General features: G+C 39.7%; 1 protein-coding gene across 1 annotated transcript; it reads right to left on the bottom strand.

Moving 5' to 3' along the window:
• Window positions 1–12539: 12539 nt before the first annotated feature.
• On the bottom strand, window positions 12540–18275 carry DSPP (dentin sialophosphoprotein). Its single transcript, XM_006143262.1, has 4 exons — window positions 18225–18275; window positions 16503–16589; window positions 15373–16359; window positions 12540–14333 (listed from the first exon to the last, which is right to left on the bottom strand). Exons 1-4 carry the CDS (start codon window positions 18273–18275, stop codon window positions 12540–12542), a joined length of 2919 nt encoding a protein of 972 aa, XP_006143324.1.
• Window positions 18276–22750: the final 4475 nt, after the last annotated feature.

Genomic DNA, 22750 nt, shown 5'->3' on the forward strand with positions numbered 1-22750 from the left:
GGAGACCTCAGGATGTTCTGATCTTGGAGAAAATTGTTGGTAGAATAAAAATGGATAACGCTGAGTACACCATGTCCTACGTTTTCCTTTGCCAACTTTAAATAACACTTAGATTACAGCACCAGTTCTCCAACTTTTCCTCCGTAGGGCTTCCTTCTCACAACCCTCCACAGGCCAATGGAAGGATTCCAAAAGAGGCAGCAAAGGAAAGAGATTGGTCGAGAGAAGAATAGCTCAACCTGAAAGTAAAAGTCGTCGCCAGTGACCTGCCAGTGCTATCACAGCAGAGACATACGGGAACATTCTGTTGATTCCATCGAATGAGGTAAGAGTGATGGCATCAAAATGTCTTAGATTCCAGGAAGTGCCAGACAAGTAATTATAGGTTCTGAATCCAGACAAAGCCGGTGGGCTGTATTTTTTCCCAAATGCTTTATTTTTAATTTTACTCATGGCTTTAAAAAAAATTAGGATATTTCACTGTGCTAATAAATTACAGCAAACTGAATTATACATTATATTAAAGCTCTTTAAGCCTAATTTATGTATGTATGAAAATATTCACAAAATGTGTCATCATGTCCAGCAGGTACATCAACTGTGTATTTTGCCACTTTGGGTACCTGAATTTAATGAGCAGAGGCATAATAACCACTGATGTCTTTGACAACACTAATTATTACATAGACAGGTAAACATTTCACTTAGACATGCATTACATGTCATATGATATTATTATGTCTTCAGTCTTTGGCTTCCTCTATGTGTTTAGAAATTTACATGAACCAAATTAGAATTGTCTTCCTTAAATATATTAATAGACGTAAAATTGGCAAACTCTACTATAGTCTTCTTACACTCCCATTAATGGTAGGCCAAGAAAGAATTTCTTTTTCTTTTTTTAATATTTATTTTATATATTCAATCACTATACATTGCTACAGCGTGTAAAGTGAATTTACCTAACAGAATTCCTTTTTTTCTTAGCAATAGAATATCTATATGTCTACTAAGTTTCTTTTCTGGGTACATAAAGTCACACATGTAAATATCAATCTCAACCCACGTGCTTCTCTGAATATATTTCTTAAACCTATTTCCAGTCTAATCTAATGCTGCCTCTCCCCTAATGCTTTTGACTTTTTAAAATCTTATATTTTATTCTCTTTGGCCTCCCGTTCTCTTTTCTTTGCTAATGTCAGCGTCAGATAGACTTCTTATAGGAACTTTGTAAAGAGATATTTCTTTCTTTATATAATTTAAAAGAATGAATAGGTATGTTTGAAATCATATTTATTACTACATTAGGTCAAGTTTTTTGAAACCTCTCTTTTTTAGGTTAAAACAACAACAAAATCAGTTGAAATGTAGCAACCAGCAATGCCCTACGTTACTTATTTCTCTTCACCCTAACTCTTCTTCTCATCTTCTTTTCATCTTCTCTCTCTCTTTTTTCTTTTTTTTGGGGGAGAGGTTTTTGCTATAAGGCATGTGTGCTCACCATAGAGACAGAGAAAGACAGAGAGACAGAAAGTGAGAAATTGCCCCCCAGGGACTGGCCACACTGCAATCCCTTCTCCTCCATTCTCTTCTTGGGATCTTGGGCACGCATGCATACGCGCCTGGTGTGAGTTTAAGCCACCGGATCTGGGACTTGAAACAAGGTCAAATACATGGGAGTCCAGCGACATAGCCATTATGCTAACTGCTGGCCCCCTCATTTTCTTTTTTATTGTTACTCTATGAATACTGTATTCCAAGTATACTGGCCTAGACTTTCTATTCCTCCATACATTAGTTTCTAACCAGTGATTCATCTTATTAAGAATGCCCTCCAGGACCAGCAGATGGAATAGTAGTTTTGTTGCTGGACTCCCACATGGTTCACTTCCCAGACCCAGTGGCTTCAAACTCATGCCAGGTGCGTGTGCATGCATGCCCAAGATTCCAAGAGGAGAACAGAGAAGAGATTGTGATGTGGACATCCCCCCTGAGGGGTGATTTCTCACTTTCTGTCTCTCTATCTCTATCTCTTCAGTGAGCATATGCTCCCTATAGCAAAAACCTCTCTTAAAAAATGAATAAATAAGAGTGCCCTCCATGCTACCTGCCAATAACCCACCAACTGTTTAAAGCCCTTGGTCAAATCCAGTAGTCATGGTCTTGACAGCTCATCAGCACCTCTGGTACACTCTTACCTTCATTTAGAATTTAACACCTATTTATTGAGCAAATTCATTTCCTATAATATTATTGAAACTTCAAAGAAGACATACTGTCTGCTCTGCAAAAATCTGATCATACCTAGACACATAAACTGACCAGAACACAATGCACTAATGATACAAAATGCACAAAGTATTATGGGTATTGACTTATCCAAGTGTTTGATATATTTATCACTTTTTAACAAATCATGTGTCTAAGCTTGCGTTGTGGTAACAAAGTACCATACACTTATAGACTTATAAACAATGGGCATTTATTTTTCACCATTCTAGATCAAGATCAAGGTGTCAGCATGGTTGGTTTCTGGTGAGAGCTCTTTTCCAAAACTACTCCTCGATGTATCCTCTATGAAGAGCACTGACCTCATTTATGAAGACTCAACCTTTATGATCTGATCATTTCCTAAAGGCCTGACCTTTTAATACCATCACATAAGTAGTTATGATTTTAACATATGAATTACAGGGGGCACAAACATTCAAGCCATAATGCCCAAAATGAATTGATTAAAACATCAATTAATTATTATATTTTATAGTTCTGTGGATTGACCTGATTGAGCAGGATGGCTCTCAGCTGGAGTGTGATGTGTTTGCTCTTGAGTGTTGGCTAAGACTGGAGTCATCTCAAAGCTTCTTCAGTCATGATTCTGTTACTACAGATGTCACAGACTGCTGGGAACTGGGGAGCCAAGGTGTCTTGCTAAAAACGTGGCAGCTGCTAGTTAGTTGGACTTTTTACTTGACATGGGGGAGCTCCAACAGTGAGTATTCCCAAGAAAGTTTTGGAGACCTAAGACACAGATGAATGAGCCTTAGAAAGTTGTGGAGACCATCTGCAGCTCAGAAAGGAAAAGAATGAGTACAGGTGTAGGTAAGTTCTAGAGTTAGGGAGAATGAAATTGCTAAAATATCTATTCCCATAGTTGTTCTCTAGAACATAGATTCTTTTGGTGGTTTATAGGTAATGTACAGGGGGAAAAAATCTATAATTAAATTTATTTGGAAACTTCTCAGTCAAAACAATTCAAGTTTCTTTCTTACAGGAATTTTCAGAGCCCGTTATTTGCTAATACTTAATTGGTAATCTCCAGGGCTCCCCTTATTAAATAAACTTCTTTTGGGATGATGTTTTATAACTCAGACTCTGGGAAACGTTATAAGAATGCATCTCCCATGAAATAGCAGGAAGTCGACTGGAGTACTAGTTAGGATTCTCTAAAGAAACAGAACCAATAGGATGTGTACACAGGAAACTTCAAAAAGGTCATGGAAAATTAAATTAAAAATAAAAGCATTTTGTTGTTGTTGTTGTTGTTTTGGTTAAATATGTTTTGAGGGGACCAGCAGATAGTATAATGGTTATGTCACTGGACTCCCATGTAGTTGACCATGGTTTGCGTCTCAGACCCAGCAGCTTAAATTCATGCTAGGCACATGTGCATACATGCTCACGATCCCAAGAGGAGAATGGAGGAGAAGGGATTGTGGCATGGCCATCCCCCCTGGGGGGTGATTTCTCACTTTCTGTCTCCATCTGTCTTTCTGGTGAGCACACATGCCTTATAGCAAAACTCTCTAAAAAAAAAAAAAAAGTTTTGAAACTTGGGACCAGGCAGTGGCACTGTGGTAGCACACCTAGATCCACATGAGGAAAGTAACGTGTTCAAGTCCAGGAACCTCCCTGAGTATGTCAGGTATGCATGCATGTACCCATGTTCCAGGGAGGCTGAACCTAGGGGTAGATCATGACATGGAAGCCCTATTGGGGATGCCTGTTTCTCTGTCTATTGCCTGCTCTCTCTCTCATGGAAAAAATAGTAATATTTTTAGAATATTTGAAATTCATACATAATTTTTTTTCATAATACTCATTTTCCATCAACTTTTTGAAAACCTCGTATATAGGTGGAGAGAGATAGAGAGATAAAGAGAGAGAGAGAACCATTTATCTTAAGGAATTGGCTCACTCAGCTGTGAAGACTGGCAAGTCCAAAATCTGCAGGGAAGGTCCGTATGCTGGAGACCCTGGGAAGGGTTCTAGGTCAAGTCTGAAGGTAGTCTACTAGCAGAATTCTCTTCCTCTGGGGCTTTTAAGGATTTCAACTGGTTGGATGAAGCCCCCACACATTATGGGAGGTATGCTATTTTAGTTAGTCTACTGATCTAAACGTTAATTTCCTCTTTAAAATACCTTCACAAAAACATGTGGAGTAATCTTTTACCAAATATACAGATACCATAGACTAGCAACATTGACACATAAAACACATAAAATTAGCCATCACAATCTCTACAGTATATATTTTTAAATTCGCCAGAGGGTGCATGCACTCACCAAAGAGAGAGAGCAAGAAAGTGAGAAACACCCCCTGGGAGATGGTCACACTGGAATCTCTTCTCCATCTCTCCCTCCCTTCAGGATTTTGGCCATATGCACACAAGTGCCTGGCATGTTTCTCAAGTCATTGGGTTTAGTACTTGAACCACACCACCAGCCATATGGAATCCAGCTCCCTTAATCACCACACCACTGTCTGGCCCTATAAAATAATTTTTGGGGGCTAAGAAATGGTGTAGCAGTTATATTGCTGGACTCCCACATGTATGACCACAGTTTGAGTCCCAGACCCAGTGACTTGAAACTCACGCCAGGTACATATGCTTCCATGCCCAAGGTCCCAGGAGGAGAATAGAAGGGAAGGGATTACAATGTGACCATCCCCCCAGGGGGTGATTTTTCACTTTCCCTCTCTCTGTCTCTCTCTCTCTCCAGGGATTACAAGTGGCCTAAGGCAACAACAACAACAAAAAACTCTTAAAAAACTAATAATAATTTTTAAAAACATGAGATGCTATTTATATGTGTGTATATGTATACGCACACACATACACATATATATTAAAAAAAAACAACCTCTCCTTAGTCATAAAAGCTTGCCCCAAATCCTAGAACATCTTTTTCTTTACTTTTCAAAAGCTAACTCAGTTTGTCACAAAGGAATCTTTGAAACCTACGTTGTCTCCAGAAGGAGACATTATTCATGAATTTGCATTTCAGGTAAATAAACTAATCAATATGCAGAAATAAAATCTTAATATTGATTTTCCCGATTTAATATAATTCAAAAATGTTAAACCTAGCCTCCCTTCACAGAGGCCCATTCATTGTAAGTACTAACACATACACTTTACCTGGTTAATATTTTAACTCAGGAATTCGCAGAGATTCTCCAGTCAACACTATCAGCATCACCTGGAACTGGTTAGAAATGCAAATCTTGGCCCTGAACCTTACTGACTCAGAAACTCACAGGACGGGGAATAAATCTGTGTTTTAATAAGGCTTCCAACAGATTCTGATACACACTCAAATTTAAGAATCACTGAATTAGGCTACAACTCTTGCCACTTCTCCACTGTGACTGTTCTCCCAGTATCTCTATTAAGTTTCTGGAACTAGACAGATGATTATTAAAGTTCAACCATCCCGGATGCACAACATACGCTTAAATATATTCTTCTTAAGTAAATTATCTCTAGTTATAGTTGTTCAGCCCCCCGACCACTGTCCAATGGGGACCAGGGAGAAGGGTCCCAGGAAGTCCCTGGGAATATTAGGGATAAGAAGGGTGGCAAGGAGTAGCAACAAAGACCCTTATATCCAAGATGGCAGCAGATGGAGCCTGTCAGTGCCAGTAGTTGTATCCTGAAGTATGGCCAAAGTGGAAGCCAAGTAGACAGTCCAAAACAGTCATCTAACACAGGGCTAGAAAAATGCAGGATCCAAAAAGAGAAAGAGAAACTACAGGAGTTGGTGAAAGAGAGGCATCTAAGAGTACAACATAAGTTCATCTGAGGGAATTCTTGGGGTGAGTGCAAATACCTATGTTAGCTTTTTAGCCTATCATGCTAAATTGCTTTGGCTTTCTGCAAGGGGGGCATTTTCAAAAGCCCCGATGTTGGGATCACCCTGTAATACAGTAGTTAAGAGAGCGAGGTCTTGGGCCAGCAGGTGGCATAGTAGTTAAGGCCCTGGACTCTCACATGGCCTGGAGTCCAGGACCTAGAGGGGAGATTCTTGGGAATTAAATTCTGCAAAACATAAAAACATTCCTCCCCACAGAGATTTCTTCATGACATTGAAGGGTAAAAGACTAGGGAGGCAAAGAAGGAAAGAAAGTGAAAGAGGGAGGGATAGATGCAGCGGCAAAGCTCAAAATAGCGGGCTTCAGAATAAGGCAGGCACCTTATGATGGAGCTCTCTGTAAATTCAGTGTTTCATGCCCAGAGTTGGGACCACATAATCTAATGGAAAACATTGAGCCTAACATATTGGTGACCTTTAAGCTTTATACCATTCCTCTGAACTACATCAGTGTCCCATAGAAATCAACTTTTTTTCTCCTTTATTCTTTTTCTTTTTCTTTTTTTAGCACTTGAATCCAAGATCCTCGTTCAGAGTTAGGAACATTGCGTGGCTGACGTGTCTCGTTCTCTAGAGGATTTGCTTCCAAGCAGCAGTGAATGGATGACTGTGAGAACACAATGATATTTTCATCTAGGGCTGAATTATTCTACTCTGTTCTGCTCCTTTTAGGGAGAGGAAAAATTGTTCCTGGTTATTTTGGTCTAAAGTTTTGCAAAACTTCCATTACAAACCATAAAGCAAGTTTGACTTCTGGGAAACCCCCCTTCAGTTAATCATTTGAAGTGTATTTATATGGTGAGGTATGATTTTCTAAAGGTTAGAAAAAAAATAGATTTCAAATAATGGTAATGACAGCAAAACTCCTCAGTGTATTTCCTGAACGTGGTACAAACAGGTGTGGAAGGAATTCCAGGGTCAAGCAGGGAGGCCAAGACCACCTTTGAGAGTCAGTTTTAAGGTATTGGATCTTCAATCAAACATATTTCTAATGTTTAAAGTTTTATTTATACTACTTTTCTATTGAAAAATAGTTGGTTTTTTATTTTTTAATTTATTTTTATGTTTTTATTATTATTCATTCATTTAATGGCTATACATCATTTAGATTGTGAAGAGACTTTACTCAGCATGATCTACGCCTCAGTCCAGCCCAGTTGAGACTATTATACACATCCTCATCGACAGATAATAGACCTTATCTGTGTCCCACAAGTGTCTTACCTCTCCATTTTACCCCCAAATTTCCTTTCCTATGCTCTTCCCCTCCCACACTCTCTTTCCACTTTGTCTCTAGTGTCCATTACAATTTTTAATACTTTTATTTTCTCCATTCTTTCAGTCTCTATCATAAAGTGCAAACAGTCTGTATTTGTTAAGTGGAGACATACAATGTCTCTCTTTCATAGCCTTGCTTCACTCAGCAACATATCTTCCATATTTGTCTACTTTCTATCAAATTCCAGGGCCTTGTTTTTTATAGCTGAATAGTATTCCATGGAGTATATATGCCACAATTTTTCAATCCATTCATCTGTTTGTGGACATTTGGGTTGGTTCCAAGTCTTAGCAATCGTGAATAAGGCTGCAATGAAAATAGTTGTGCAAGCACTTTTCCAACTGAATGCTTTCCTGTCATTTGGGTAGATACTCAGGAGTGGAATTGCTGGATCGTATGGTAGTTCTATTTGAAGGTCTTTGAGGAACCTCCATAATATTCTCCACAGTGGCTGGACCAATTTACATTCCCACCAACAGTGTAGGAGTGCCCCCCTTTCACCACATCATCTCCAGCACCTATCATTACTAGTTTTTTTAATCTTTGCCATTCTGACTGGGGTTAGGTGGTATCTCATTGTGGTTTTTATCTACATCTCCCTTGCAATGTGGGATGCTGAGTATTTTTTTCATATGCTTTTTAGCTGTTTGTATGTCTTCCTTCGAGAGTTGTTTATTCAGCTCATTGCTCCATCTTTTAATTGGGTTAATCATGTTCTTCCAGGTAAGCTGCTTGATAGTTATTTAAAAAAAGAAAAAGAAAGAAAAAGAAAAAGAAAAAAAGAACTGTAACATTGAACACCAGATTTTATAATCCATGACATGAACAAGAGATCTGGAATCCCCCCAAAATCCACCAATACCTCATGATACCCTCTCATTGAAGGGTGACAGTGTTACCCGCTTTCCCTGTCTGGCAAGTAAACCCAGAAACACACCCACCACCCATCTTCCTGCCCTCTCCACACATACACTGTATCTTTCTTTCTCTTGTTCTTTTCTTCTCCTTCTCCTTCTCCTTCTTCTCCTTCTTCTCCTTCTCCTTCTTCTCCTTCTCCTTCTTCTCCTTTTCCTCCTCCTTCTCCTCCTCCTCCTCCTCCTTCTCCTCCTTCTTCTTCGCTAGAGGGCTTATGTGTGCTTGGCAGAGAAGACAGAGAAAAAGAAGAGGAGAGAGAGAGAAGGTACCTTTCCCCCTTTTTACAACCTCTTCTTTGAAAGTGAGAAAGAAGCTTAGAGGTCTATCGGAGAAAAGTGTGAGAAGTAAATATAAATGGATAGCAAGCAGTAATGCTTTTCTAAACCAATGGCCTCAAACTTTTCTAAATGCAACCAACAGTTAGAAAGACATTTTACACCAAGTCCTAGCTTATGAAAATTTACACGTATTCGTACCTATTTGTTTATATGCAGAGATTTGGTCAAGTTTTGCAAACATGCAATACGATGAACTATGATTTTTCTTTTTTATCTCATTGTATAAAATATTTGTCATGACTCATTCAGTTGATATCATGACCCAATAAATGAGTGATAACCTGTGGTTTAAAAAAATTCTGCTTTCAGGACCAGCAGATAGCATAATGACTATGTCGCTGGACTCACATAATGACTATGTCGCTGGACTCCCATGCAGTTGACCACGGTTTGAGTCCTGGACCCAGTGGCTTAAACTCACACCAGGCACGTGTGCATGCGTGTCCAAGCTCCCAAGAAGAGAATGGAGGAGAAGGGATTGCGGCATGGCCATCCACCCTGGGGGGTGATTTCTCTCTTCCTGTCTCTCTTTCTCTATCTTTCTGGCAAGCACACATGCCCTATAGCAAAAACCTCTCAAAAAAAAAAATTCTGCTTTCATGGACAATAGTAGCAGACAGCTTCTTAATCTTTATTCCAGAAAATAAATCACAATAAAACACTTTGCCCTAGAAGCAGAATTCTTGTGTTCAAAGGATCTACTCTTGAGATGTTCTTTGGGAACATGTCTATTCCACTTTTCCCTGCAAGGTCCAGAAGTCCATGCAGGTGTGATTATGTAAGAAAATCAGGATCATAGTCTATCATCATTATTTCTTTTTAAAAAAAGAATATTATTTATTTAGTTTTGTTAATTTTTTAAAACTTGTTATGGGGCATGTGTGTTCACCAGAGAATGACACAGAGCAAGAGGAAAAGTGCGAGAGAAAGCTGCCAGGTCTGAGACTCAAACCAAAGTTGGCCATGTAGGAGTCCAGGACCCTAACCACCATGCCACCTATTGGCCCCAATCTTCATTATTTCTAATACGAACCCTATGTTCTAAATATCTTCTCCCCAAGAAACACTTCTTAAGGGTCAGACTTTATAAGAACTGGCTGGAAATTTATCTGGCTAAGGCTGTTATCTCAGGTAATAGCCACAAAGACCCTCATTGGACTGGAAATGGCTTAGTGATGGAACAATAAGGACATATTAAATACCACATGGCAGATCATAAAATAAAATAAAATGGCTGAGAAAAAAGAGTAAGATTGGGCTGGACCGGTGACTTGGCAGTTAATTCAACCAGATCCCATAACTCTCAGTCCCAGTCCTGGACCTGACAGCTTGAAAAACACATTAGACACGTATGTGAGTGAGTGAGTGTGTGTGTGTGTGTCCGATGACAGGATGAAGAAATGAATCAAAAGGGATTGAGGCCGATCACACTCTGTGGGGAGGGGGGTGCTTTCTCCCTCTCTCTCTGTCTTCCTCTGGTGAGGGCACACACCCTTTGGCAGAAAAAAAAAAAAAGAAAAAAAAAGAGGTTGATCTGCATCTATGAACCAATATTTAAGACATATTGTTAAGTTGAAAAGAGTAAGATGAACACATTGTATACAGTAGACATTGACATGTTTTTAAAAGAAGCACAGATATGCTTCCATATGAATAGGATATTTCTAGAAGGTTCTACAACATTTTAGTAAATAGGAATATTAACTAGAGTTAATAGTGTTGTATACTTTTTTGAATGTTTGACATTTTTATTTTGTGTATATGTGTAATTTTTCGATTGAAATGGTTAATTTTTCAAAGAAAGTTACCATTATGCATCAGATTTTGTAATAAAGGTGGGAAGTATTACAAATTCACTAAGACGAAGGAAATTTTCCTTGTAAGCAATCATAAAAGTAGATGTTTATTTTAACACCAAAATTGGTTCTCTCTTTTATTTACATATCTTGTACAATTTACAAAGAGTTCCACATCGATCACCTGACGTAGCGCTCGTAACGACCTTTTGAAATAGATGTACAGGTACTAAAAGCAGTGTTGTACAAATTAAAACCAAACCGAGCAAGCAACCATCTCTGAAGCGGAAAGATGGAAAACTAGAGCCTGTTTTAAGGAAAGAAGTTTGGAGTATTTACCAGATTCCGATGCAGTAGTGGCTTGTTGGAAAAGTCATGACGTCTTTCTCTATTTTTCTATGCAAAAATGTCTCATGACTTTTCCAACAACCCAGTGGAACCCTGGTATTTCGTACTTTTAGGAACGACAAGTAGCTTATGAATAGCAGTATATTTAACGTCTTTAGCAATAGTCCTTGTAATATTGATCTCTTAACTAAGAAACTCTTGCATAAAGGAGGAAGAAGGTAGGAAAAAAACAGTTGTTACTCTTTGTGTAAATGTTTAATATTTGAATATAAATTGTCAGCTAACAACTGGTTGAAAATTAATGTTAAAGTTGCTTTCATAATTTTGTTATGTAGAGTTTTAGTTTTGGATTAGAATACATCTAGAATAACTGTCTAAGTGGAAAAAGAGAAAAATGTCAAAGAATCACTATTAAATCTTCAAAATTAACCTCCACATTTCTAGGTTAGGGTCATAGCATCTCCCAGCTTTGTGGGACAGTGACAATTTACACCTCCTATCCCCAGGTAATTGTAGCACCTTTTACCCTCAAAAGCATCCTACTTAGAGTGATAAATTACATATCCAGATTGCTAAATACCACTCTCTATTTTAATACACCTGGAGGATCCTTATTTTTCTATGGTTTGGGCTTCAACTCAAGACTAAGAATTACCCTCATTGATGCAAAAGCCAATCTGTGCTCAGATTTATCTATGTATATGTGACCCTCACATAGAAGAAAGAAATTTTGCAAAGCATTACCCATCAGCAACTTTGGCTTTATTGGGGAAAGTAATAGTGGGTAGAGAGCAGGGCCTAGGTCGGAAATTTGGGCATGTTCAGGTTGACTTGGTGAGACTGACACAGTGACAAATAATCGATGCTACTCAACATGGTCCCACACAGGGTGCAAGAAGTGACCCCCTCCAAGTCCTTATGTTCATTTACTTAGTAACATTCGGGACTGACTACTGGAAACGAGACACTGCTCTGAGCACTGCATCAGGTGTTTTAACCATTTTGGGGACTTTGTATTCTATTTTCAGTCGTTTACCAAAATGTAATATTATACATCAGATTTTCTTATCTAACTAAATTCTGAATTGTTTTTTAGCCAACATTCTTTACATTTTTCATAATATAGAATTATTCCATTTGTTAATTAGAAAGACTATTCCCATGGCCCAAAGAAATTAAATGGTTGCTGTAATTTTTTTTTCATGTTACAAATGTTATTCCTTTTCTAGAATAAGCAGCCAAGTTGGCTGTCATAACACAGCATCCTTCGCGCAGCAGTAAGGACAACTCCCCAGAACTTATCACTCCTGGAGGTCCAAGGCAGTGCCACGGGTCATTTATGAGTTTGCCTGCTGTGTTTTCTAGAACACGGGCGTTTTGACTGAAGTTATTATGTAGTAAGTGATAACTTGAGGTTTCTGTGTTAAGTATTAAATAATATCTTAATTGTTCTTTTATTAGACTTAAACTTTAAACAAAACATGTCAGAATATAAATAGCATTTGACATGCATGTACCACAGGCCACATTCAGACTCCCTCCACGGGACTGGGGCTTGGTTCTGAACCCAGCAGTTTGACTTGACCCCCTGGTTGTTTCTGTGGGTGCTTACATATGTCTTCCGTTTAGCTCTCCTTTTCTTTATATTCTCAGGAATCTTTATTTCCTGTCAGTCATTCTCCAAATTTTTCACAAACAGAATCTGGCCTAATCATCACTGGTTGAGTGGTTGCTATCACTGCCTTCGCTGTCACTGTCACTGTCACTATCACTTCCATTGTTTTTGCCATTACTAGTCTTACTCTGGCTGTCACTCTCATCATTGCTTTCAGATGTGCTGTCACTGCTGCTGCTACTGTCACTGCTATCACTGCTGTCGCTGCTGTCACTACTGTCACTGCTGTCACTGCTATCACTGCTGTCACTGCTGTTGCTACTGTCACTGCTGTCACTGCTGTCGCTACTGTCACTGCTGTCGCTGCTATCACTGCTGTCACTGCTGTCGCTACTGTCACTGCTGTCACTGCTGTCGCTGCTGTCACTACTGTCACTGCTGTCACTACTGTCACTGCTGTCACTACTGTCACTGCTGTCACTACTGTCACTGCTGTCACTACTGTCACTGCTGTCACTACTGTCACTGCTGTCGCTGCTGTCACTGCTGTCACTGCTATCTGATTTACTGTCACTGCTATCACTGCTGTCGCTGCTATCACTGCTATCTGATTTACTGTCACTACTGTCACTGCTGTCACTACTGTCGCTGCTGTCACTGCTATCTGATTTACTGTCACTGCTATCACTGCTGTCGCTGCTATCACTGCTATCTGATTTACTGTCACTACTGTCACTGCTGTCACTACTGTCGCTGCTGTCACTGCTATCTGATTTACTGTCACTGCTATCACTGCTGTCGCTGCTATCACTGCTATCTGATTTACTGTCACTACTGTCACTGCTGTCACTACTGTCACTGCTGTCACTGCTATCTGATTTACTGTCACTGCTATCACTGCTGTCGCTGCTATCACTGCTATCTGATTTACTGTCACTACTGTCACTGCTGTCACTACTGTCGCTGCTGTCACTGCTGTCACTACTGTCACTGCTGTCACTGCTATCTGATTTACTGTCACTACTGTCGCTGCTGTCACTGCTGTCACTGCTATCTGATTTACTGTCGCTGCTGTCGCTGCTGTCGCTGCTATCTGATTTACTGTCACTGCTATCACTGCTGTCACTACTGTCGCTGCTATCACTGCTATCTGATTTACTGTCACTACTGTCACTGCTGTCACTACTGTCACTACTGTCACTGCTATCTGATTTACTGTCACTGCTGTCACTGCTGTCTGATTTACTGTCACTACTGTCACTGCTGTCACTACTGTCGCTGCTGTCACTGCTGTCACTGCTATCTGATTTACTGTCGCTGCTGTTGCTGCTATCTGATTTACTGTCACTGCTGTCGCTGCTTTCTGATTTACCTTTGCTGCTGTCTGATATGTCATTACCATCACTCCCATTGTTAGCATTACCATTAATGTCACTATCATTAGCATCCGATTTGCTATCACTGCCATCATCATCACCTCCTTTTGAGTCACTGTCATCACCATTATCATGTGATTCATCAGAGTTATAAGAAGCATTTCCATGGCTACTGCTGTCATTGTCACTTTCTGAATCACCATTGTCACTGCCATTAGACTCATCGCTGCTCTGGGGGTCATCTCCTTGCACAGAGTCATCATCAAAATCATAACTATCATAGCCATCACTGTTGCTGTCACTGCCTGTTTGCCTGCGTCCGACTTCATTTCCAAGTGCTAATTTCTGACCAGGTCCCGGTGTACCGTTAACTTCTCCCTGCGTCTTGACGTGTCCTTGGGCCATGATCACTCCATGTTGTCCTGTGCTCTCTTTACCTTCATGGACCTTCCTGGCTTCTTTGGTAATATTATTTCTGTTACCACCGCCAGGGCCTTCCATTTCTAGTCCCTGTGAAACAATGGGGAGAGAGTGATTCATGCATGAATATTTTCTGCAAAATGTCATTGGTCTGAGGGAGACATGCTAGGAAAGGCGCCCTAGGGAATAGGAGTGCAGCTTCCAGTACTTCACAGAGTGATTAGTAAAACGTACTTTAGTCAGTACTGGAGAAGACTCCGGTGTTTAGATTCTTTAACAGTTCACCCACATTTCTACCCACAAGGAACTCTGTAACCAGCTAGGTGGTGAATTCATTATTTGACAAAAGATTTATCTAGACTTGTACTCAAATTTTCAGAAATGTCTGATTTTTTAAAAAGATATATATTTGCTATAGGACACCTATGCTCACTGGAGAGACACAGAGAGAGAGAGAGACAGAAAGTGAGAAATCACCCCCCAGGGAGATGGCCACCCCACAATCCCTTCTTCTCCATTCTCCTCTTGGGATTTGGGGCACACATACACATGCACCCAGTGTGAGTTTTAAGCTGCTAAGTTCAAGACTCCAACCATGGTCGACTATGTGGAAGTCTAGTGACATAACCATTATGCCATCTGCTAGTCCCAAAATGTCTGATCTTTTCTTAATGTTCTAATAAAAATCCAGTGACAAGGGCCAGCAGGTGGCATAGTGCTTAAGGTGCTGGGCTCCCACATGGTCAACTGCAGTTCAAATCTCGGACCCTGTGGCTTTAAAGTCATGCCAGACATGTGTGCGTGCATGCCCAAAATCCCAAGAGGGGAATGGAGGAGAAGGGATTGCAGTGTGGCCGTTCTGTCTCTTTGCGTCTTTCTCTGTCTCTCTGATGAATGCACACACCCTATAGCAAAACAAAACAAAACAAGACAAAGCCAAAAACCCTCAAAAAATAAACAAAAAAGAATTATAAATCCAGTGAGGACTCAAGCATTTTCATTAAATATTCGAGTAACATGACTGTAAAAATACAGAGGTGCTTGTCATGATTTATTTTTATATTACCATCAGTGGGTGGACAGGAAAAATTTAAACTGTCATAGAAAGAAATTAGCTTCACAAACCAACCTTATCCTGGCTCCTTCTAATAGCACTCTGCTCCGATTCTCTGATGATTCCAGTTTTCACATCTTTGCTTTCACTAAGATTGGGTTTCTGGGCATCCTCTATTGTTTGGCCACCATGGTCTTCTGGAGTACCATCAGAATCTTCCTCACTCCTGGAGAAGGTGTCTTCGTTCATGTCATTGCCGAGCTTTTCTCTGTCTTCAGGATCATCATCTTCACTACTAATTGAATTGTGACCTATGCTGTTGTCATTGTCATCTTCATTCCCATGGCCTTGACCCCCCTGGCCCTTGTTGTGATCACTGCCCTCTTCTCCATTCTCTACTTCTTCACCTTCATCATCACCAGAGCCTTGGTCTTCATCCTCACCTGCTCCATTTCCACTAGGATTCCCATCAGAATTATCCAGTCCAGCCTCTTCTCCATTGCCTGGTATTCCCTCAGATTCCCTATTCCCATTTCCCTCGCTTTCTTGCTGAGGTGTTACAGCATTTGTATCACCTTCATTTCCAGAGGAATTTCCATTTACTTCCTCCTCATGGTCTGTGGTGTTCCTGCCCCCAGCTACTTGAGTTCCATCTTCTTGGATAACAGTGGCATCCTCATTCTGACTTGCATGGCCACCGTCCCCAACTTTTGTATCCTTATCACTGTCCCCGATATTACTGCTCCCACTTGCTGCTCCAGCACTGCTGGTGATGCTCACTTGTCCCCTGATCCCATTTGCTGTGGTGTTGTCATCTTCTCCGTGTATCCCATCATGACCATATGGTTCTGGTGCTCCCGTGCCTCCAGGCTGATCCTCAACAGTCCCCTCTTCATTTGTTAGCGTAGAATGTGTAGAAGGCCTCTCTCCTCCTACTTCTGCCCACTCGGAGCCATTGCCTTCTCCTTTGTAGCCATCTTTGGTGTACTGTTGCCTTCCTCTTTTACTTTCATGCATGGGGACACGACTCTCTTCAGCAGTGTCATTGGCATTTAACTCATCCTAGAAAAGAGAATCAATGCAGTCAGTTGTGAAGCTCATCTTGAAGTAATGCCCACTGAAATAATGGGTGTCAGTTTTAGTAAGTTAATGGAACCTAAAAACAGCTTAGAAATAGAAAAGAAAACACATTTTATGTCCTATACCTGTACTAGCAGTTTTGATTTTGCTAGAACGTGTAAGATCACAGACTTTTCAACAGCATGCCTCTCAGATGGTTGGAGTTGAGGAACCTGCCAAAGTGAAAACATCGGATGTTGAAAAGATTCTTATTCTATGAATATGCATATGTGCATACATGCATGCACATACACACACATACACATGTTTTTCTCTTCATGGAAAAAAATAACATGAAGGCCAAAGTATGATCTAATCAGGCAGAAATGAGAAGTGATTGGTAGAGCTTATGTAGAATTTAAACTTGGTTTAGGTCTTTTTCCTTTCTTAAAAAAATTTATATCGAATCATTGTACGTCTTTGTAGCATACAACATGGTTTCTCAAAGCATGAAGGCATCGCATGTCAAGCAAGTCAAGATATTACTCTATGGGATAACTTTTCATTCTTATGTCTATTAAATTTTTTTTTTCCCCAGCAGTCCACCCCCACCTATACAGTCTTTTGTATCTACATTTGCTGTCTCTGCTATTATATCTTCCATTTGTATATGTTTTTTATCTTATTTAAATATTAGCCAAACCACTTATTGATAGTCTTACAAAAAAACAGGAGATAGATCTTTGGTGTTTCTATACAAACTTTTTCTTTTCTTTCTATAAAACCTTTTTCTTTTCTTTCTTTTTTTCTTCTTTCCTTTTCTTCTTTTTCTAGAGAGAGAGTTTTTTTGTTTGTTTGTTTGTTTGTTTGTTTGTTTTGCTATAGGGCACATGTGCTTGCTGGAGAGTGGAGAGACAGAGAGAGAGAAAGCAAGAAATCACCCCCCAGGGGGATGACCAAACTACAATCTCTTTTCCTCCATTTTCCTCTCAGGATTTTGGGCACTCAAGCACACGTGCCCAGCATGAGGTATAAGTCGCTGAGTCCATGATTCAAACCATGATCGACTACATGGGAGTCCAGTGACATAGCCAATACACCATCTGCTGGTTCCTATAACCCTTTCACAATAGCTTAAAACTTAGATTATACTATATTATTATATGTATAATCTCAGCCAAAACTCCTATGAGATTAGTAGGTATGACCAAAGCCATTACAGAACAAAATCAAGTAAAAGACTGCTACCTCTGTGCTCAGCAAGGACACATTCAAAATACTTGAGAAAAGATTCAACTACAGAAATAGCAAAATGTTTGATATTATGTAAGCATATGAGAAGTTAAATATGAAGGCTGCTCAGTAAAATTACAAGTGGTTTAACTTTACTACTTTTTCTTTACTGATGTTTGTATATTCCAAATTTTCCACGGTGTGCCCATATAATAAATCGCTGAGTGAGACAGTAACTTTCTCATATGTTGAATAATCCTATTTTTTCCTATTATTCTTTCTGGAAGACTTCCTGAACGGTACAGGCTTTGTTACTTCTAATTTCATTTAGAATGAAATTGATGGGCCATGAAGCAAGGACAGACAAAGTCTCCAAGACTTCTGAACATGGGATACAAATTAATCTGAATGTATTTTTTAAATAATAAGACACGAATTCCAACTGGAGGAATGAGAGCATGAATTAGCACGCATATTTAGTTTTGTTGAGTCCCCAAAGATATCTTGTCTTTAAAGCAAATCTAAGTGTTTGAAATCAGCTTTTCTGCAAACGCTTCACATATTTATATATAAATAGAAGGTTAGGTTAAGAGAGATAGCAAAGTAAGTGGGTTTTCTGAGGCAGACATACTTACTGGGATGGCCCAAGCTGCTGCCCAAATGCAAAAATATATAATTATCTTCATTTTCTTTAAACAATGGCTGTTTAAAAAAGAGAGAACAGTACACAATTACTTATAAAGTTAAAAAATGATAAGCACAGTAATATATTATTCTGCTCTGTAAGCATTTGGGCTTCTCCTGGCCAAGGAGTGTGTAGTCTCGTGTTGATGAGAAGGTGCACGGTGTCCCAGACCACACCTGGAGTGAATGTGGGCTCAGTACTGAGGCAGCAACAGCCACACAAAGAAGTGACGGGCACTGCCAGAACTTTGTCCTCCTGCAATGGTTGATGGTGACCGCATCTGTTCTTCTGAATAGCTTCAATGAAGCATTAACTAATTCTGCTAAGATAGTACTTAATGGATGATGCACTTGTGATTTCCACCCTAAAGCTATAGACGTGGGCTACACTAGACTTTAAGAGACAGAAAGGACCAGTATGAGACAGCCTAGGCTAGTGGAAAGAAAATGGGGTTTGGATTCAGAAACCTGGGTTCAGATTCTAATAGGGCCAATTGCTATATGAGCTCAGAAAATGTAAGTAGCTTTATAAAGTCTTTGTTTTCTCCATTGGAGATAAAAACAATGCCTGGACCTCAGGATTATTCCTGAGGTTTAGGAAGACTGTCTCTGAAAAAATGTCTCTGACTCCATTTCAGAAAGTGTTTGGTATCTCTTTTTGATTCCCAGCAGCTTTTGCACACCTCACTGGTAACATACTATTCTGTTTCGTTATTTTTTTTTTCAATTGCCAGAGAGCATATACAAAAGAGAAAAAGAGACAGAGACAGAGAGAGGGAGAAAGCACCTCTCGGTAGGTTATGATCACACTGCAATCCCTTCTCCTCCATTTCTCCATCTTGCCAGGATTCTGGACATACACAGGCATGTGCTTTTAAGCCACCAGAGCCAGGACTTGAACTTTGGTCTACCATGTGGGATCCTTTAACCACTAGGCTAAAGGGCTAGCCTTGTATTACTCTGTTTTAAAATTGATTCATTACTTCTATGTTCCCCTGCCTTGCTGTAAGTTCCTAAGGCCCAGGAGAGTATCTTGGTAATCACTGTATTCCAATGCAAAGCACAAAAAAGACATCTTATGAATGTTGACGGTAAATAAATATTTACTAGCATAAGCAATACCTAGCACTGTTCCAGGCACTCTGTTATGTTCTAATAAAGAACAGCAATTATTATGGGACTTCTAAAAACATGACCCTTCATCCTTCTTACAAATCAAATTCAGAACTGATCTAATCCATACTTTTGATGCATTGGAATAGATGTTAAATAATCTGTGCGACTCAAAAATTTAAGTTTGTACTCACTGCAAACTGGATTTCTTGATATAATGATATTATTACTATAGGAAGGTAAAGTTTTCTTTTGTTCATTTGTTTGTTTTTTAGAGATGTTTGCTGTAGGGCATATGCGCTCACCAGAGATAGCAGAGAGAGACAGAGTCAGAAAGCAAGAAATCACCCTCTGGGGGGATGACCACACCACAATCCCTTCTCCTCCATTCTCCTTTCAGGATCTGGGGCACACATGCACACACCCCTGGCATGAGTTATAGGCCGCCGGGTCTGGGACTTGAACTTCAGTCGAATACGTGGGAGTCCAGTGATGCAACCATTACACCATCTGCTGGTCCCAGAAGGTAGAGTTTTACTCCTACTTCACAAACTTCCACTGGATTTATAGATTGTAATGCTGCATGTCAAAAAGTGGCCTTGATTGAATTTCATGTTCATAGGAGAAATACAATAACACACTGGTGAATATCAACTATCATTAGAATTCTTGGTACTTCTTCACAGAAGAGAGGACACAATTCCAGAGTTACTGAAGGGAAAAAAGTGCTTACTCAGTTGTTCAGCAGAAAGACTAGTTAGAGCGCCTTCAGAAACGCTATTGACTTAAATGAAGCGACAGTGACCTAAGGGCAGGTATAACGCAGAGCTCCAGGGCATGGATAGTGCAGGCCAGCTGTTTGGGAAGCAGGAGTTAGACTGTACTTTGCAGTCTCACATCTAATTACTACATAGACTGCAGAAGGCCAGTCTACACTGTGATTTGAAGGAGCCATCATGTCCTGGTAAGGTACCTATGTGAAGGCCAAAATTATGTGCATCTCGTGTCTGAACTGCAGTCCAGCAATCCCTGTAGGTCTCCTTCAGCCCCACTCCAGAACAATTACACTGTGATACACGTCACCACTTACCAGGGCACGTACGTGCATTGAAAGGCTACTACCAAAAGGCCTAAATGTTGTCAGTTGGAAGCAGGCCCCTCAGAACTGTATGAACCTCTTTCAGATTATTTCATTTATTGTTGTACATGAAATGAGATTTAGCAATTACCAAGTGGATTTGGAAAAGTAACTAGTAAAATAGTGAAAAGCAAAACTTAATTTAAGCCTGTTTGAAAGTCTAGGGTATATATATATATATTTTTTTTTTTTTTTTTTTGGAGAGATTTTCGCTATAGGGCGCGTGCGCTCACCAGACAGACAGAGAGAGACAGAGAGACAGAAAGCAAGAAATCACCCCCCAGGGGGGATGGTCACACCGCAATCCCTTCTCCTCCATTCTCCTCTTGGGATCTTGGGCACGCACGCACACGCGCCCGGCGTGAGTTTTAAGCTACCGGGTCCGGGACACGAACTGCGGTCGACTACGTGGGAATCCAGCGACATAGCCATTATGCTAACTGCTGGTTCCCTATTTTTGAAATCTACATTATCTCATTTTTAATCCAGACTAATCAGTGGCCAGATTATTATCGAATTTCTACCCCAGTTTGACAATTTTTGGTAATAGGTCTTTCTCTGTCCAAACGTATCAAAATATTTTAAAATGGAATATGATTGAAGCAGAAGGCAGAATCTCTAGGTAGCTTAAGTAAAGGAAGCAAATACCAAAAAAAAAAAAAAGAGAGAGAGAGAGAGAGAGAAGAAAGAAAGAAAAAAAATTATTTTCCTAGCCAAAAACCTATTTTACAAGAGCCAAGAAATTATATTTAAACAGAGTTTCATTCATTCATTCAGCAAACATCAAATGGCCTAATTTGGGTCCAGATACTAAGCTTCAGAAATAAATATAAGTCCTGACCTCATGGAGTTTCTAAGTTTCTGGGTTAGTCAAATTTGAAATAAATACAGCATAATGTGTTAAATCAAAGTTTTAAATAGATGTTTATTTTTTAGTAAGAACCAATGTATTAATGTTGTTATTGTTACTATTTCGAGGAAGAGATTGTTTTCTTTTACATTAAATCCCATCACATTTTTTAACAATGCAATGCAGAGGCTAAAAAAAAGACTGACTAGAGTTAAGGCTCTTAAAAACTATTTTTTCTGAATAAAAATAACAGTAATGGAGTTTTAGTAAATTGTGCATAAACTAATCTAATTATTCATTTTGTTGTTAATATTTTAGGATTAAAATACTTGCTTTGGGGACTAGCAGTTAGTGTAATGGCTATGTCGCTGGACTCCCACGTAGTAGACCGTGGTTTGCGTCCCGGACCCAGTGACTTAAAACTCACGCCGGGTGCGTGTGCGTGCATGCCCAAGATCACGAGAGGAGAATGGAGGAGAAGGGATTGCGGCATGACCATCCCTCCTGGGGGGTGATTTCTCGCTGTCTCTATGTCTCTCTCTGTCTGTCTGGCGAGCGCGCGCACCCTATAGCAAAAACCTCTCAAAACAAAACAAAACAAAACAAAAACTTACTTTGCCTTATGTGTATTTTTTTCTGAGTATAAGTAATTTTTTTTCTGTAACTGATATTTTAATGACATTCTGACTGTGAAAAAAAGTCCTATTCTTCAATGGTTTATCAGGTATTAGCATCCCTTACTACATAATTTTCTAGTATCTTTGAATATATATGCTTGATATGACATCAAAATCATGAGGGTTATTCACTTCTTAAAATCAAGCGTGGCTTTTCTGACATTCAAAGTTTTTTCTAGAGGAATTGGTTGGTTCTGAGTAAAGAGGATGTTTCACCTTACCTTAAAGGCCTTCAAAGGGACCTTGAAAATCCAGAACTTCTTATGTGTCTCTTTGAAGCCTGAGAATAGCACACTGTCCTGGACTTTTGCATGACAATTTTGCACCTGCTGAAATTTAAACTCAGTTTGATTATTTCCTCAACCAATCACTGTTTAGAATCCTTGATGCAGGGTTATGAACTGTCACCACGTGTACGAAGCACATAATAACATCCCCACTTCCTTCGCTTGCTGATAGGTGTTTGCTCACTGAAGCATTCAGTTCCAGAGGGACTAGACTTACTTTCACTTAATTAAATAGCTCTTGGGAGGCTGTTTTGCATCTTAAATATAGGGAATCAGTGTAACATTTCTGAAAAGAGCCACTTAAACTCTGTCACCCTGACATTTCTTGTCTTGCTAAGGTTGGCAATCTAAGAAAACTCTAGGTTTCTTTAGTAAATAGGACTACCTATTTAAGACCCCTATCATCCCTGAG

This window comes from Tupaia chinensis, unplaced genomic scaffold (assembly GCF_000334495.1).
Source record: "Tupaia chinensis unplaced genomic scaffold, TupChi_1.0 Scaffold000094_1, whole genome shotgun sequence".
NCBI lineage: Eukaryota > Metazoa > Chordata > Mammalia > Scandentia > Tupaiidae > Tupaia > Tupaia belangeri.

Coding starts and splice junctions, on each gene's coding strand:
- DSPP (XM_006143262.1), bottom strand. CDS start 18,275: ATGAAGATAATTATATATTTTTGCATTTGGGCAGCAGCTTGGGCCATC. Junction 16,590..18,224: donor CAGCAGCTTGGGCCATCCCA/GTAAGTATGTCT, acceptor TCACTTTGGCAG/GTTCCTCAACTCCAACCATC. Junction 14,334..15,372: donor TTAGAAGGAGCCAGGATAAG/GTTGGTTTGTGA, acceptor ATTGTTTCACAG/GGACTAGAAATGGAAGGCCC.